This window comes from Heloderma suspectum, chromosome 2 (assembly GCF_057233095.1).
Source record: "Heloderma suspectum isolate Gila_16-S chromosome 2, 16-S_ref, whole genome shotgun sequence".
Taxonomy (NCBI): Eukaryota; Metazoa; Chordata; class Lepidosauria; order Squamata; family Helodermatidae; genus Heloderma; species Heloderma suspectum.
Window position 1 is genome coordinate 299608614 of NC_139459.1, and position 18916 is coordinate 299627529.

The window sequence follows — 18916 nt, forward strand, 5'->3', positions numbered from 1 at the left end:
GGGCCAGTAAGCAGAACTGAAACAGATATGGGGAGAGAGAAGAACCAAGTCTATCAGTTGTAGGCCAAAGGTGCAGAGCCAAAATTTGCTAACAGGACGGGAAAATATAATATACAAAGACAGAAAATGACAGTGACTGATTACAATGGGGAATGGGTGAAGTAAAGCTACTTAGGAGCATCAAGGACATGTACAGTTTTCTGAAGAGATACAAAGGCTAAGGAACAGCGCCCACTCCCCAAGGCCAGCATTAGGGACAGCATGGTCTGGCCAGGAGGGGGGTAGAGATTGGGACAGGAAGGCATAAAGAAAGAGAGTGCAAGTGCTGATGGTGGCAAGAAGGTTAAGAAGCATCTGCTGCTGGGATTGAAGCCAGCCTGGATCCATTTGCCTCTTTCTCCGAGTGGGATAGGATGAAATGAATGATCAGGCAGCAGTGGCTGTTGCGTTTCCTCTTCACCAGCATTGCTGCTCATGCAATCTCCCACTCATCCTATTGGGGGAAAGCAAGGAGACAGGCAAGCAAACTGATGAGGAGGAAGGGGAGCATCAGCAGCCAACACCTGCTCAGTTGCTAACCAGCTCTCAATGACAAGCACGCATATGGTGTTGACAACAACGAGAAGGAGACGCTACAACAGCAGCCAGCCAGGGTCACCCAGGAGGCAACGGTGAGGAGCATGTAGATCCACTGAGGGAGGAGGAAGCTACTGAGGGCATCTTGCCCGTGTTCCTCTCTGGAAGCAGCAGTGTAGCACCCAGAAGGTTTGTGGTCTGATGAGCCTGACAAAAAGGTTTTCATATTTTAAAAGAAAACACTTCAGAAGCAATATTCTGCACTGTTTCATCCCAGTCGACTAACTTTCTTTGTGCTTTTCCTTTATGTAGGAACTCTGATCTTCTACAGAATACAAAGAAGTAGTTTTCGGCTAACTGCCTGCATCCATCTCCCACCCCTGGCTGAGCTGCTGCAATGTCATGAAATGTTCAGGAACATTCTAAGTGCTCAGAAGAAACTATCTACAGCAGGAAGCTTGCAAACAATATGGCAGTACTGTTAGAAAAATGAAACAGTAAGAAAAACCGTACACGGGGCTTAAGGGATGGAAGACCTGAGCCCATTATGGCAAGCAGGGATTCTGAGGGCTGTGAAATTCAGTGGGAAAATGGTCCAGAAGATAGGGAAACTAAGGGAGCTTGGAGGCAGCACGACTAAAGAAAAGGGTCAGAGTAGGAAGGGCTCTGAGAAACAAAAGACTGAAGGAAGAGTAGATGGATGAGGCAGGGTCCTGATGAAAAGAGGGTCAGAGAGACAATGAAAGTTGTGACCAATGAAAAGGGGGGGAATGATGCATTGGGGTATAGGGATAGGAGAGGCTGTATGAGGGTGAAGAAAGGGAGAGGCAGGCCAGACAAAACAATTTACAGGTATCCAGAGGAAACATGAGATGGACTCACAGACCCACATCATTTCTGGTGTACCTACAAACCTCACAGCCATCCAGGATAAATTATCTGGATCTACACTGTACCTACACTCTTTGCCCAGGAGCCCATTACACAAGTTTATCATAGAAGTAGTGGTGCCAAACTAGCTACTGAGACCACATGGCAACTACCAGCATGGGGAAGGGGTTCATGGGGATTGGGTCCCAGTCCCTTTGGTAATGAGGCTGGGACACCATGAGCTAAGAGATGAAAAAGGTTGTGTAAGTAAGGTTGGGTGTCACATATTGAACTAAATCAGCCAGATGTTTGGCTGACAGTCTCTAGTATTCATAAGCTGAGAAAGCTTAAAACGAAAATAAAAGGAATAAAGCCCTATTTAAGAATCAGATACAGAATTATAATATACTATCACTCTTCTGAATGCATGTCATTGTATATACACTTTATTTTTACTTGTGCCTTTTAGCATAACTAAGTTTGGCAAATACAAAATACATGTTGGTTAGGTGTGTCTCTTATCTTTATACTGTCTAAAAGAGTAACCATTTGACTAATTCCTAGTCCTGTTACTGAAATATATCATATACTTCAATTCTTGATCTTCCAATATGTTATATGATATTGTTTGAATGACTAGGTGATATAAAAACATATAGTTACAATCCTAGATATAGTACCAAAATCAATATAGAGTTGATGGTCATAACTAGGCATGCAATGGGAGATCTGTGAATAGATCTTCCAATATATTTTTCTTTGGCTAATGGCTGGCTGGCTGGGTGGCTGGCTTGCTTGCTTGCTTGCTTATTTATTTATTTATTTATTTAATATCCCACCTTTTCTCCAAGGAACCTGAGGGAGCATACATGGTTCTAAATTTCCCTCCCCCATTCCTCATAACAATCCTGTAAAATAGGTTAACCTAAGAGAGAGTGATGGCCCAAAATCACCAAGTAAGCTTCATGGCTTTCTTTTCCAGTCATGCTTGGAAGGAATCACATGGAACTCAGTAGTTGGAACGAGTCCTGTGATGCATTCACTGCAACTAGATTTTCAAAAAGCAAAATATTTGCAGTTTGTCAAAAGCAACATGTCATTGGAATCCATTACTTTGATGAGGCATACCATGATCATCCCTGTCAGATAACAGACCTCACTGCAGTGACTTGCAGAAGTCATCCATGCAGGGGGGAAATGCTCATCTAAATCCTCCCAAACATCTCACTATCACTCCTCTCTCCTCTCTGTTTGAAAATGGGTACAAATTTAGGAACAATTCAAATAGTGAGAGCCAGTGTAGTCAAATGAATAGTTATTTGTGCCCATCTCTCTCAGCCTGAATTTCTATCTGTGAAATAGGACTTACCTCACAGGAGCACTCTGTGAATAAATAAAGCCAAGAGTATAAAGCATTCTGCTACAGTGACAGAAAAATGGTTAATAAGACGCATACTATCATGTAAGTAGCTGCCTCAAGCCAAATCAACATATTGGCTGCTTTCACGAGATCAGATCCCAAAGTTGCTATAATTACTGACAAATAAATAAATTCCCAATATTTATGTACGTTATGAATGTGAACGTTCTATTGTTTTTAGAATGTTCATGGTATGCCTAATATCTAAAGGAATCTTCTTCCAGACAAGGAATTATGGCAACAGGTGCAAAGAATGACTATGATGCATACTGGAAAATAATCAGCCTGCTTTGATACCAGGTGAAACTACAAAGAGTATGGTTATTAAACCAGAAAGCCATTTTCTTTTCCTATTTCCTAAATTCTGCCAAAAACAGTTTGTTAGGATTCTTGCTAAAAATATCTCACGAAACAAGTTGCTTGAAAGAAAAGCTGTGTTTGCTGCGAGAAGAGACTGGAAAAATGGAATTTGACAGAAAAATACTGCAAAACAAAATATATCTCCTTTTGGGAGACAATTAATATTATTATATTTTGCTCTCTCAGCTATGTCGGTTTAGACTAAAAGGCAGCATTTTTCACCCACACTAAACTATGGGACATTTAACAGATGGATACCCATTTGGGAACAAGGTGTGGGAGGCAATCTGACACAATCATGCTGTGCAAACCTGTGTATTTTCCATAATAAAAGGTAGGGATGACTTACTGCTCAAACCACCAGGCACGCATAGTGGCTATTCCACTAAAATGAAGGGTACTGGCAAGCATTCAAAGTTCATACCTTCATCTCTATGACTGTCTGAAGAGCTTTCGTCTTCGCTGGCTCAGGCTGAAGTTGGGTCCTTCTGTGCAGTTCCTGTGGAGGGACACGATAGAAGTAAGCCTGGTGACTCATCTTCCCGTTCTTTTGTCAATATAACACAGATCTTTTACAGTCCACAGCAGAATTCAGAGTTCAGAAGAGATGCATAAGCCTAAATGCTACAGGTGCATTGTGGCATCTCGAGCATCACCGCAGTCTCTATCTTATATTACAGGCAAGGCTGCCAGCACATGCGCTATTTCTGAAACCTTTATCAATAATGAATGTCAACTGTGACAAAGGCAGCATGTTGTATTTGGACTGAGAGAGATTACAACACAGCTGCCTCTCTGCCAGGGCACGAAATAATAAGGCATTCAATAATAGTACATTATATTGCTAATTTAAAAAAAAAATGGTAGGGAAGAAATAAACATCATTTAAAATCTTCTGCTGAACTTCACTGCTCAGAGTTTTTCCACTGATAGTTGAAATAAGACATTTACAGACATTACATTCAAATTTGACATTTTACGAATAGTAATTATATAGTGAATTGATGCAGAACCATCTAAAGTAGGTCTATTATGTTGGCTCATCTTTTTCTTTCGTGATACGATATTTTTTGAACTTGCACTTCAGTCCCTAAAGATATTTTCTTGGAAGTTAGTTCAAGTAATTTCAGTACAACTCACGTCCAGATTAACATGTTTAAGGATCAGGGTTTTATGAACAGGTAATATTCGTAAAACGTACAGGATGCTACGTTTTACTACCTGCGAATTCGTAATTAGAGAATTAACATAAAGCACTGTCCAGCAGCAGGCACAGTTCTCTGGAACAAGCCTCATTGAAATGGATGCAAGTTGCACATGAGCACTACCCATTCACTTCAGCAGACTCTGGCAGAACTTCCCAACTGTGCACTTAAAAGTTAAAGGAGAGTTCAGATATTTTCAATTTGATGACATTTTAAAAGATTCAGACAAACAACGACCCCTCTGTTATCTGTGACTTATGCATGCTAATTGTCTTCTGGCTCCTTCACTCATCACCTTTTCAGTATCCTGCTATGGGGAATGACCAAACAAATTTGGAATTCAACTACAACTTCTTTCCTGCTTATCATAAGAACATAACAAGAGCCCTGCTGGATCAGACCAAGAATCCATCTAGTCTAGCATTCTGTTCACACAGTGGCCAACCAGCTGCCCACTCCAGAGATGGGGAACCTGTGGCCCTGCAGATGTGTATTTGGACTACAGTTCCCATCATCCCTGACCATGGGCCATTCTGACAGGGGCTACTGGGTGTTGGAGTACAACAACATATGGAGGACCACAGGTGCCCTGCCCATGCTCTAGTCTTCTATAATGTGCTTGGCTGAACCATCCAAAAGGTAAACTACAGGTTGTGCTTCTGCAAATGGTGGATGGAAAAATATTGAAAAAGAATAATTTCCTGAGCATGTCATTCACTCTTCACTTCTCCATTCAAAGCAGACAGTTTATCATTTCACTTCAACAATAATCTAAATATCTTGTTGGATGCCCTAATTACACTATTATATAATGGATATGAGGGCCACACAACATTAGGGATGTACAAATAATGGAACCGATTATCTAGGGAGGTGGTGGGCTCTCCCACACTGGAGGCATTCAAGACGAGGCTGGACAGCCATCTGTCAGGGATGCTTTGACTTGGATTCCTGCACTGAGCAGGGGGTTGGACTCGATGGTCTTGTAGGCCCCTTCCAACCCTACTATTCTATGATTCTATGATTCTATGAATAAACCTCTGACATCTATTTCTTTGCTAAATTGGGAGCCAATTTGGATCAGGGCACTGGCACTGGGGAAAGGAGTTAGGGGTTTTTTTCCCCCCATGCTGAAGCCATGATCCAAAACCCCACCCCCACCCCCCGGAGCCATGGAGAAGAAAACATATAAGAAGGTTCCTGCATGTTCCCCTCCACAGCTAACAGCAGCTCTGGGAAGCAATTTGCATTGTTAGTGATTTCATTTAAACCCTTTCTCCCTCCCCAGTGCTCCAGCAAATCAGCCCCACCCATTACTACTTTTATCAACAAACAAAAAACAAAAAAGGTGTTAGCTATCCATCCATGCATCTCTGATGTCATGTCTAGTTTGGCCCTTAGTGACTGAGAAAAACATCCATCATAATCACCAGCCCTTTGAATAAGAGACACAACAACTGACCAAAACAGCAGGCAACAAGCATAACCCTCTGAAACTCACCCCCAGGTTTTCTCTTATAGCAGCTTGGCCTGTATCCTTTAGGCATGTTAGTTAGGCATGTTAGTTCAAAGTCTGTGACGCTTCTGGCTTCATGTAAGGTACCAGGGATAACAAAACGGAGTCTCTGGTGGCAGGGCTCAGCTGCGCTATACAGCACCACCACTGCAGGTGAAAAGTATATTGCAGCTTTCAGCCCTGCAAGAATCTGGGGACTTGAGGAGCCAATAGGGCAGGGGTGTTGAACCTCAGGCCAAATCTGGCCTTCCTGCGGTCCCAATCTGGTGCTCCAGACTTCCCCAGATGGCCATACCCCCTTCCTCTGGCCCCACCATTTTCCCCAAGCCCATCGCTCATTTGGTGGTTTCCCAACTTTTGCACTTTGTTTTCCCCATTCAACTGGCAGTCTTGGCCCCATCCTTTTTGCCTTTGACCCCATTCAGCACTGGAATGCAGCCCCCTCCCCCAAGAGCTCCTCCAGAATTGAATTTGGTCCTCAGACTGAAAGAGATTCAACACCCCTGCAATAGAATAGTGCAGCCTGGCCTTCCATAACTGCTGCTTCGGGCCTGGCTCCCCAGTTTGAGCAACTTGTTACTCTGTGTAGGCTGAGCTGCACTCAAAGGCTGCATGAATCCTTGCCCAGAGCCATCTTTTAACCTCTGCTGAGCTGCTGGATTACCACCCTGTGTCCTTCCAGAACGTCAGCCCTGACACTGCAGAGTCATGCTGAGCTCAAATGAGGGGAGAGACTTCCATGAATGTCCTCCATCCCTTCTGCAGTATTTCACCCCCCTAGCAACAGGGTGTAAAAACATTTGCAAGGGAGCATGTATTAGGGGAAGAAGGAAAGCAGCTGACACATGCTGAGATTTGGATGCAAATCTAGATGTGAATTCCAGAAACAAAATCTTCATTCAGATGTACACCAAAATGTGCATTGGGATGATGTTCTTTCTCTACACTGCATTACTTTCAATGGGATGCACATCCCAACGTGGCCCTCCACCTCAAGGAACAGTAGATGTTGTAGGACTCCAGTCCCAGCAGGTTGGGCAATGGTCAGGGTTGATGGGATTTCTATTCCAACAACATCTGGAGAGCCACATGTTTCCCACCCCTGACCTAAAGGCTATAGGCACTGTCCTGAGTGCTTTCATAGGTTGAAGAATCCATCAGCACCCTTATTCCAGTAGTGTTAGTGGTGGGAAGTAAGCTTGTACTCTTCTCCTCAAAACATTACCTGTAAACTCCTATTAGTGTTTTGTTTTGTCAGACAGGAGCCAGGAAATCAGGGAGAAGGCTACACTCCATTCACTCTTCTTGCTCCTAAATGGGAAATCTAAACAACTGTCACATTGCTTATTAAGCTGAAGGTTCTGAATGCACCCTCTCCTCTGTTGATAAAAGAGAGATTAAACTCTTCGGTTTGATGAGGTGATCTGACTATGTTCATTATTAGGTTTGATGAACAGGCACTGAAAGTGGTTAAAAAATTTAAGACACAATCCTTTGTGGATTGCCAACAGCCTCCAAACTTGGAGGTGGCCGAGTATCCAATGCAAGGCAGGAGGACAGTGAAGGAGATATTTGCCTCTGCACTCCAATCACCCTGCATTGCTTCTAGATGGCGATTTTGTCCATCTAGTGGTGGTGCCTCAGAGAAGGAGTGAAAGAGGCTGGGAAGGCCATAGGATACGTTGTATCACAGCCACCCTGGTCTCCTCTGTTCCTTGCTCCCGGGAACACTCCCTTTTCCCCATCTCTGTGCTCTGTTTTCTGTGTGGAGAGGTAGCCAGTGCAGGTCTCTCCATGCTGGCTGTGAGGGGAGAAGGGGCACGGAGCATGGTATCTTGGCTCTGAGGTCTGTGGAGCCAGGAAACCAAACTATCCTATCCCCTCCCCCCATGCTGTCAGGAGGCATAGGATTGCTCCCTCAGGCACCTCTGAGAAATCCTTTCCCCTTATTTTTATAGTGGTAAGCAGCTTCAAGAAGCCAGGTATAACAAGAAATGTACGTAAATGTATATAGTAAAATAAATAAATAAATACGACGATCGATTTGCTTATTAGAAAATAAAATTAGTTTCAAAGAATTAAAACCAAAGCATTTTGGATTCTCACATTTCTCCTTGAACAGCAATGTGAGTGTCTTAAATCTGGGGCCTAATCTAGCCAGGACCCACACACTAAACAGAATTGAAGGTACCAATATAACTCAAGTTCACTTGTCTGAAAGAATGATAAAATTGACTGATGAAAAATGGATGCAGATAATAAAAGCAAAGAAGCTTACACATGCCCTTAACTCTCAGTTCAGTCACCCCGGTTCCCCAATAAATGACAGGCGCCATCCCAGGTCTGGTTATCTGAGAGGTGGTGCATCTTCCCCCTCGCAGATGAGAACAGGTAACAAGCCAATCTGCTCAGGATTTTATAGAGCTGATGTCATCACCTAGTTCAGACTGTCAGAAGACCCACACATACTGTCCTCCCTTCAGCCAAAGAGGAGAAGGGGGGGTGCTTTCTCTTGGCAGGAAAGTAAGTTACTCACAGCATGGAAAGAAGCATCCTTATCAACTAGAAGGTACACATGTGAAGAATGACTACTGTGCATTGTTCAGCTTCTGTTAGTAGCAAAAAGCATTAGCCTTCATTGTTTGTAAACACAGGTATGAGAACCAGCTGTAACTTCATAAAAATTTCCAGCTGCTTTAGCAGATCAATATACCTATGTAATTAAACACGCCTATGACTCTGTGTAAATTCACACCCGAGTCTTTGGCATTCTTTCAAAATCAGATCCAATACACTGAGTAAGGGCGTAATGCTATGTATTGTGCCCAGGTACTCATAAGCCCCCAGACTTGGAGGGTTATGAGTATCCTATGCAGGGAGGGAGGCACCTTGTGCCTCCCACACTGCATTTTAACTACAGGCAGTTTCACCTGTCTAACAGAGGCTTTGGGGAGGGGGAGAGAAGGAGGCTTGGGCGGCAATAGGAAATGGTCTAAGCCAGCTGCCCCAGCCTCTTCCCTGCCCCCAGGAATGTCTCCTTTCCCCTGTCTCCTCACTCCATTTACGGAGTGTGAAGAGGCAGCTGGTGCGGTTTTCTCCACAGCAGATATGAGGGGGAGAGGAACACGGTTTCCTGCCTCTGTCAGGGTTGCCTCTGAGCACAGGGAGTGGCTCAGTGGCTCAGACTCTGAAGAGGAATTGCAGGAGGTGGAGGAGGAAATTTCCCAGGCTTGTCCAAAGATAGAGACACAGACTCCTCAGGCTTCAAAGGCCCAGCTGGACGGAGAGGGCCTCTCTTCACACACCCCTGTGAGAGATAGCGAACAGGGAGAGGTGGGGCTTGGAGAGCCTGAATTCTTAGACGCCAGGCACAGATGCAGAATCAAGGAAGAGATGGCAGGGGCAGAGCTTAGATGGTCTGCCCAATTGGCCCAGTGTGAACAGCGGCGCTTAGAGGCCTCATGAGAGAGAGGGAGATCCCCCACCCCCACTCCTTAAGTTTGGACAGTAGCCCGCCTTTTCTTCAAACGGTAGGCAACTTTCGTAGCTTTCCTTTGAACTCCCTGAAGGCGTTTCTTTTGTAGACTGTGAGTCACTCACCATTTGCATCTGTATGACCCACTGAAGTAGTGGAGTAAAAGCCGAGAACTGAAGCCTCTTGTCTGTGTTTTGATTTGGGTTCTGAAGTTTACAGCAGGGGCAAAAGGGAATCTTGACAGGCTCTGAGCTCAGAGCCCTGTCTAAGAGCATGGAGCCAGGAAACAAAAAAATCTTATGTCCCCCAGACACTGTCTAAGGGACATAGGACTGCTCCCTCAGTACGCTTCTTAGATTTGAGGTGTTCCTGAATCAAACTGCTTGGCTTTTTGTTATGTACAGTGTCTTCCCCCATGGCTTCTTATTATAAAAATAAATCAGTACAAAATAAAACAGCAATAGTGAGATTGTTGGCTAGTCTGCAGAAAGTTACAATCACAGAATTATCTGATTTCAACATAAGCACAGTTATTTTCTTTGTGGTGGCAGCTACTGAGTGATCATAGGGTACTGCGTGTTTTTTAAAAAGCCTGTTCGATCAGAGCTGTACCTTTCCCTTCAGTGTCAGGGAAAGTTCTGTGTATGTACTGAACTTGGAAAGTTGTCCCTACCATTACTGCTGTCAAGGATGTACGTAAGAGCCAATGGAGCATGCCTTATACCTTTTAGCGCAGTTATTTTCTTAGCTCCATAGCAACTGTGAAATATTTTTTACAGTGTAATATTCCCAATGGATTTTGCCTATTGTCTTGAAGTGTTTTGTAGGCTTTAAATACAATTTTGAAATGCGTTTTGTTAAGGTGTTTGAATTGCCCTTTATCCTTACACTAAAACTAATGTAAAAAAATACAAATTTTCAATTAGGTCTTGCGGGTTCAAACTAGGTATGTTGTTAAATGTGTGGTTGCATTTAGTGTGTCTAGCCTTTCCCCCCTTCCAAATAACAGCTGCAGGAGGGCATAAGGGATCAGTACTGGGACCATGGTGCATGGGGAAGGGGATTTAACCCTCTCCACTGCTACACTGTCAATGAAAATTGTCCTCCTGAAGCTGTTATTAGGCCTGGGAGGGAGCTAATGGCTTCAAGGTGCAATTTCATAGAGACTACAGTGAGGGGCAAAGAGATGCGGGGGGAACCCTTCCCTGCTCACCATGGTCCTGATTGGGAACCCATAACAGTAGTTATTTAGAAGAAAAAACAAGACACATTAAGGTTGTAAAAGTCCTTTGGGAATTTCTTCTCTCTAAAAATGCATAGGATTGCACCTGAAATCAGGGGTGCAGAACCTGTTTCAGCTCCAGGACTGAATTCCATTTCAGAGAAGCTCTTAGGTCTGCATTTTAGAGGTGGGCAGGGCTGAAGGCAAAATGGGTGAGGCTAAAATACCCCAAATATCTGTCAGAAATGAATGTGAGTGTGGAGATATCTGGCATATCAGATTCAGAATCCAAATGGGAACAGCCAGAACAGGGGGAGGCACCCTCCCAAGTGAGCTCAGATACGGCAAGGCTTTCTTCCCAAGACCTTGACTCACAGATGGCTCAGCCTGAATGCCCCGCCTTTCCTCTATCATGAGAACCCAGGTTTCAGAGGGGGAGGAGAACGAGGGGCGTGACTTGGGGGATGCTAGGGTCCGTCGCAGAGCGAAGTGGGAAAGGTTAGGGGCAGGGCTCAGACATTCCGCCAGGTTGACCACTCATGGGAGCCTATGTAGGAGGGAGCCTCCCTAAGCAAGGTGCATCCCTGCAAAGCTAGTCTGGCTGAGAAGTTCTTGCCCAGACTACTGGCAACTTTTCTAACTTCCACTTCAGCTCCTCCATTGATATTTGTAGATGTGTGGATTAGCTGTTTCATTGCAGTCTGAGAGTTTTCTAGAATTTCCATTTGTAAAGAAGCTAGTCGCTAACTAATAAAGTAGTGAGGATGGAGGAACTTGACAATACCAGCCTATTTCACTTAAAATTTTAATACTAGTAACAACATCTTAAGAGAGGCATTTCAAGCTTTTAGAGTGGGGAAAGCCTGCACAAAATCCAGGAAACCACCAAATGATTGGTGATGGGGGGAAAGGAGAGGGCCCGGGGAAGGGTGTGTGCCTTCTGGAGCACCCCAGAGGGCTCAACTGCAACCGCTGGAGGGCCAGATTTGGCTCCCAGGCCAGAGGTTCTGCACCCCTGCATTAAATGCAATCATATATTTGGCATGTCTGCTTTGCCCCTTAGTTTTTCTGCAATCCTAAACACACTTACTAGGGAGAAAGCCCCATTGAGCAAAATGGAGCTTACATCTGAGTAAACATGCATAGCATTGTGCACTTAGGTCTTGATCTGACCAAAGTTAAGGACATTTAGCCACCATTGCTTTAAATTGTAGAGTTTTGATAATGTACTTAATTCTCCCATTGAAAGCAATGGGGCTTAAAAGTGTTTAACTTTGGCAGCATTATGTCCTAACTGTATGTCTCAGCCAAAAGTCGGAGGGCCAAATCAGACATTACTTTAAATGCAGGGAATGCAGAAGTTGAGGTGACTGCCATTTCCATAATCCCCACATTTAGAGTAACATCCAAATTGGCCCTAAAGTAAGAAGTGAATCAATTGGGAAAGTTTAAACATTAATGTATAACATCTTCAGAATATCTGACAACTGCATTGTGTCAGGACAGAGAGAGGGGAAAACCTGGCTGTTCAAAGAGCAATCGTGCCAGGATCTCATCAACAGATATTACGGTTGGTTTTAAAACTGAACAGCTCCCAAAGGGTACTTAGAATGAATTGGCGTATGAACAAAATGTTATACATCACCCATGGAAACAAGCCAGAGTTTCCACCCCTTTTGTCAAAGATGTATAGACTGCCAGAGATGAGTATTCCTAGATGTCTATCATAATACGCAGCCTTGTCTCATAATACTTTTCCTGTTTGCAGTATAAATCAAACTTACTTAAAAGCTTTTCTTTCCTATTCCTTCTGGTAAAATGCAACAGACAATGGAATTCTGGAGAAGATCAGAAAATGACTTGCAGTTTATTATTCTGTGTAGGTAACCCTTCCAATCAGATTCAAATGTTTATAAGCTCCCACAAGGCATACAGTGTTCTGTATATAATTTGTTCTGTAGAGTTTCTTTTTTTAGAATTATGACACGTTTGTAGTGTCACACTTTTTTAAATAGACTTTTTCCCTCCACAACTCCTCTGAAGCATATTTAGATTTAAAAATTACATAGATTAAATGCTGAATATTTCATGAAGCTGCTGTAATTTGAGGTCTGAAAAGCTTCTTGTAATATGTATCAGCCCCAATGAACCTGCTGAGGTGATTGTACATATGCTAACTCTTTTCAACGGGGAAATATTTGGCAGAAGTGCACTCTCTTGATCTCAGAAGAGCTTGTTCTCAGAATAAGATAGATAAAGGCTTTGTTGCAGCCTTCTTCCTGATCCAGAATGGGGCCCCACATCAGCCTTGGACATTAAGATTGACCTATTAGGGAAGTTGACTTGCTAGGGAAGCTTGGCCTAAAAGCCTCCCCTTCTTGTGTCAGATGGCAGCGTGAAGTATTTGACTATTACCGTCAGTATGCTAAGAAACCTCTTCCATCCAGTAGTCCAGCATAGTTGGAATTTCAGTCTTCAACATTGACTTCTGAAGGCTTATGACAAAGACCAGAGCATGAACACTTGGGTGACTACCCCATGAGAAGCACTAGGTCTGATGTTACAGACAAACCAATTAGGACTGCAGCTATTTTATCTTATCTCCAGCCTGGACATTTACTTTAATTGTGATGCATTGCTGATGGCATGAAACCTAAGTGAGGTAAATTCAGCAAGAGATAAAAGATTGGATCCAGGATCTCCCTTCAGCGACAGGAAGGGCTCTGCTCGCATTTTGATTTTGGGGGGTTCCCCCTTCCCCCCACACCACAGCTAGACCATTCAGCAGGGTCTCCTGACACTCTTGGTAACATTTTCAGAGGGCTGGAGGGGCTGCCATGGGAAGGAGAGGGCAGGGAAGTCCACTTCCACCAGCGCAGTTGATCCAACATATCTGGACCTTATCCAAGGTTATCAGTTCATAGCACATCCAGTGCTATCTGACTTCCAGTGAATGCAGACCTGACCACGATTGGTCTTGCCTAACTTCTTTCTGCCCTCTAGGTAGGTATGTCAGAGAATTCTGCCACGGATCTTGGTGAGGCCAAATGCCAGTGCATTCGGCCCCCCGAAATCCATGGCAGAACGGCCTGCCACCACCCCCGCGGATCCCCCCCGGGATGAGACTTACCTGGGGCGGATGTTCCGGACAGCGGCAGCTCCAGTGGTGGCGGCTGGTCTTCCAACTAGCTGCCACCGCTGCCATTTGCAGTCTGGTCACTTCTTTTTTTTTTTTTTACATAGATGTGATAGGCTACATAAAGACTTACGTAGCCTATCACGTCTGGGTTAAAAAAAACACAACCGCGTACACAAATGGCAGCGGCTATGGCCGCCGCGATTTGCGTTCCTTATTTTTGGCCGTCTTAGTCTACATAAATATTTACGTAGACTAAGACGGTGAAAATAAAGGGGAACGCAAATAGCGCCAGCTACGCTATTTGCGTTCCCCCTTATTTTTGCCGTCTTAGTCTACATAAATATTTACATAGACTAAGACGGCCAAAAATAAGGAACGCAAATGGTGGTGGCCGTAGCCGCCGCCATTTGCGGACACGGGTGTTTTTTTTTTAACCCAGACGTGATAGGCTACGTAAGTCTTTATGTAGCCTATCACATCTATGTAAAAAAAAAAAAAAGAAGTGACCAGACTGCAAATGGCAGCAGTGGCAGCTAGTTGGAAGACCAGCTAAGTCTTTACGTAGCCTATCATGGCTGAATACAGGGACGTAAACGGTGGCGGCTATGGTAGCCGCCATTTGCGTCCCTGCTAGCCAGTGGCCGGATGTCCAGCTGCTGGCGGAGCTGGCCGGCGGCTCCGCGGAATCCCCGGGAGCGCCTCCTCCCCCCGTTGAGGATTCCGGAGGGAGGGACGGAGCGCCTCCCCCCGCCAGTGGATGCCCCGATCAGAACAGGTAACTGATTTGTACAGCCCTATCTCTAGGGTATATTTTGCACACACAAAAGGGTGTTATTGTTACTGTGTAGCAGTAACTAAGCTGTGCAAGAATGCACAAAGATATGAGTGTCTTTTGCTTGTTAAACCATCAGCTCATGCCTTCTCCAGCAGAGTTCAAGTTCTGTTTCCCCCTCATTGTCAGCCTTGTTCCAATCACTCCCAGGTTAAAAAATAGCTATGGGTGTAACCCTATCAATTGAGCCATTGCTGCTCAGAAGCCCCTAAATTCAGGGACTTCTGAGATTGTTATGCCTGTCGGGGTGAAGCCAGCAGGATGGGAGGAGCAGCGGAGGTGATCTTTGCCTCCCCGCCCTCCATTCTTTTGATTTTTCATCTAGCGAGTGTGCTTCAGAGGGAGAGGGAAGACAGCTGGAGGAGGCTCAGGATAAATCATATCCTGGCCTTTCTAGTTTCCTGTTCTCCCTGCCCACTGGAAAACCCCTGTTTCCCCCTCTCTGAGGCCAAGCTTCTGACCTCAGAGAGGCAGCTAATGTGATTCTCTCCATGCTGGCTGCGAGGGGGTGGGGTTGGACCTCTGACTCCCGCTTCCGAGGTTGGACCACTGTCTCTGACCTTGGAGGGGGAATCCAAACTATCCTATGGTTCCTGAGATGCTCACTTAGGGACCATAGGATTGTTCTCTAAAGCAATAAAATCACAGCAGGTTGGTGGCATATGTAATAGCAATTCTACACCTCCACAACACAGACGGCTTCAATCATCATACCAAGAAAACACATTTGACTATCTCATTTTGACATTCCTGATTGAACCTAAACATTTAGAACCAACAGTTATTTGAACAATCTGACCAATTACCTTGTCATTAATTAAAATATCTGGTCAGGAGTGAACAGTCGAGAACATCATTACTAAAACAGTGGGAAAGGTACAAGTTCTGCTTGTGTCATTCTAACTATAATTGCTGAAATGCCACATTGTCCCAGTCACATCTAAGATGGAGTCAAACAAAATGTTGGCTCCAGAACAATGCAAACCTACAGGCAGCTGGGAAAGAGTCTAAATAATACTGACTCAGTGCTGTGCAAGACAAAAGAAAATTCAAGCATAGTGGCCATAGCATTCCCTTTAGTGCAAAATGCTTTCCAGAAATCATGGCCGCAGGGGCTTTTCTTCAGTCTCTGGCAAAGTCTATAAAGTATGTGAAGTTTATCTGATCTAGTTTAAGTAAACATTCCATGATAATTTTTTTTTTTTAAAATCCATCCATTTAAGATGAGAGTTAAGGCACTTAACATTTTCACTCATACTACGAAAAGCACATAAATTATAAATTAAGGGACGGACCTCAACAGCCATGCCATACAAGCAGTTAAGATGTTATACAGTCTTGCAGATTATGCTCACTTACAAATTACGCTTCATGCACTCATCCTTGTTCTGTTTTAAGTGGAAAGTTTATGAATTTTTAACCCCATTTTCCCCACCAGCAACCGTGTGTGTGTGTGTGTGTGTGTGTGTGCATGCGTTGGCGAGGAGATATGGAAACTGGGTTCAAATTGTAGTGAGATGGATGAGGCAGAAGGAGGCCAGGGTCCCAGAATTGTGTGTGATGTGATGCCTCCAACTCAACAGCCCCACATTTCCTGCAAGGATGTAGCAGGAACCAGAAGACAACTCAATAAAACAGAAATAACAACTAGTGTTTACGGAACAGGAAAGAAGATGAGAAAATAAGGACAAATCAAGTATATAGCTTATGGTAAATCTCTAAACAAAAATAGGAGTGGATGGAGTGCTATAAAAAAACTTATCCATAGGTAGAGTCTCCCAGACCTGTCTCAGGGTGACACAGTTTTGGGCTGAGCTGCAGCTGCAGGCTGCAACCCCTCACATTACCACAGCAGTAGGGACACGCATTCATCTTAGCTAGCCTGCTTTTAATCTTTAACATGCTCCTGCCCTTCTGTGCATGTTTACTCAAAAGTAGGAAATAAATCTTGCTCCCCTGAAGTGAAAGGGTTAACTTTAGTAACTTGTCCTAAAGAGCTATTTCACTTCTCCATTGCTCTGTGAAATCACTACTGCGATGTTGTGCTTCTTTGATATTCTGTAGTTTCTCTGATGTAAAGTCATTTCGCCATTGTTATATAAAGTCCCTTCTCCACTTTATCACTTTATCACAGTAATGATCTTTCGGGTTTACAGTAGCTTCTCATTGCAAGCAGGGAGAAGGAGAAAGAAAGAAGGGGCAGGTTGGAAGCAATAGGTAAAACTGAACACATGGAGAAAAATGGGGTGGGAGCAATAACTCTGCAGCAGATTGCTGGAATGTGGTGAAATTTGGGTGGGAGAAAGCTCTCAGGGGAAGCCTTCAAATGCTGCATCAGAAAACTGTGGATTTTGGCTTCTTCAGGGAAATCTGCACACATGGGGAAAATAAGTTGCTCTCCATTCATAATAATGTAGTAGCGGAGGGGGGGAGCCTGGACAGGGGCAGGAAACAAGCCTCTCTCATTGGTTGAGCAGCCCCTGCCAGGTTGATAACATTCAGTTCTACTCCCCCTCATTCGACCCTGACATACATTCCTTTCAAGCGCTATGTGACCCCTGAAAACCAGATTTTAAAGGTATGCTACACTCGGCTTATCTTGCTTCATGTGTCCCTGATAGACCAAAGCCAATTCCATGAAAATACGGGTAAGACCCCAACATACTTCTTATTCCATTGTCATGAAGATCCTCCCCCCCTCCCAGGATACTGTGACTTCACACCAGATGAGCCAATGGCTGGGGAGGGCTCATATCTTTACCTCAGGATTTGTCATTTTTTTTCCTGCAAAATATTTGGCCAGCTATTAATTTTAGAAAATCTAATGATGATGCAGGGAATATAATAAAAAATATACCAATAACATCACATAAAAATATTTAAAATGGTTAATTTTCTGTGAAATAGTTAAAAAAAAAAAGGAACAAAAACAGAACTGCAGTTGGCTGTGGTTGATTTCTAATTTAAAACACCTAGGAAAACGAAAAGACACAATGCTATGTTCAGGTGCTATGCTACTGAATTAATACCATAAAACCTAAAGAAAATTGTGAATTGCAACAGAGATTTTTATATATTCTGTCCGAAACCCTTAACCAAAGAAATAACTAAATGACATCTGCCTCTTTACAGTTTAGTTACAGAGAATAATCTGGTGCTTTTGAATACCACACTAATCTTAACTTCAGTGTTTTGCCTTGTTTTTTACATTTATAATATAGGATTGGTGAAGGAGATACTAGTATTGTTCATTTGGGCCGATATGTCAAGATCTGCAAGATAGAAGAGACTGTCCCTAGTGTAACATTACCATCTGATGGGAAATTTTTCTGTCCATTAATAGCATATCAAAAGTTCTTAAAAAATATCAACCATTCTCCTTTAATTTAACTGCCATATTCAGTTGTAGTACAAATCCCTTTGCTAAATAACCTTTTGATTAGCAGCCTGATCAATTTGGAAGAGTCGCCGATTTGCTGCTCAACCATTCAAGAGTCGAACGGTGCAATCCTATGAAGACAGTTGGCAGCCTCCAAACTTGGAGGCTGCTGGGTATCCAGTGAAGGGCAGCTGGAGCGTGGAGGCGATCTTCACCTCCGCTCTCCGGCCGCCCTGCATTGCTGCTAGACGGGTGATTTTTCCCGTCTAACAGCAGGGCTTTAGAGAGGTAGGGAAGGAGGCTGGGGAGGCCATAGGAAGCATTGTATGGCCACCGCCCCATTCTTATTCCCTGCCTGTCCCTGGGAATGCCCTCTCTTCTCATTTCTGTGCTGTTTCCAAGCATGGAGATGTAGCCAGAGCTACACTGGCTCCATGGAGGATGGGGGCAGGGTCGACGGTTTCTGGGCTCTGAGGTCAGAGAACTGTTTTTAACCTCAGAGCCCAGAAACCAAATAATCCTAAGTCCACCAGATGCTGTCTGGGGGACAAAGGACTGCTCCCTTAAAGTTAAAAGCAAACTTTCCTAGACATGGAATACTCTAGCCACTTCTTCTTCTTTTGAAGAAGGTAAACCACACATTCACATAAGCATTTCCAAAAAAGACTCACAAATAGTCAAGGACTCAGTAAGACAGTTCATTAATGTTCTAGTATCAACTTAGCAGCCCTCTGATTTTATAAGAACAATTTTACAAAGAAGGTGCAGACTTGGTAGGTTGCATATTTAATGCAATTGATTGGATGCATTATTATTTATACAGAACAGTATTGACTTCTCACAGCAGCATAGTTCTCATGAAAGCTTATTCAAAAGCTTAAAGGTATCAATCCACAATTCTGGGGAATGGCCAAGCTTCAGT

At 43.9% G+C, this 18916-nt stretch overlaps 1 protein-coding gene across 1 annotated transcript in view; it reads right to left on the minus strand.

Annotated features, from left to right (window-relative positions):
- The window catches only part of ERC2 (ELKS/RAB6-interacting/CAST family member 2), a 705044-nt gene that overhangs the window by 450598 nt on the left and 235530 nt on the right, over positions 1 to 18916 (minus strand). The window contains exon 4 of the mRNA XM_084832475.1: positions 3651 to 3725. Coding sequence (XP_084688601.1) covers positions 3651 to 3725 — 75 coding nt within the window. The remainder of the gene's footprint in view (positions 1 to 3650; positions 3726 to 18916) is intronic.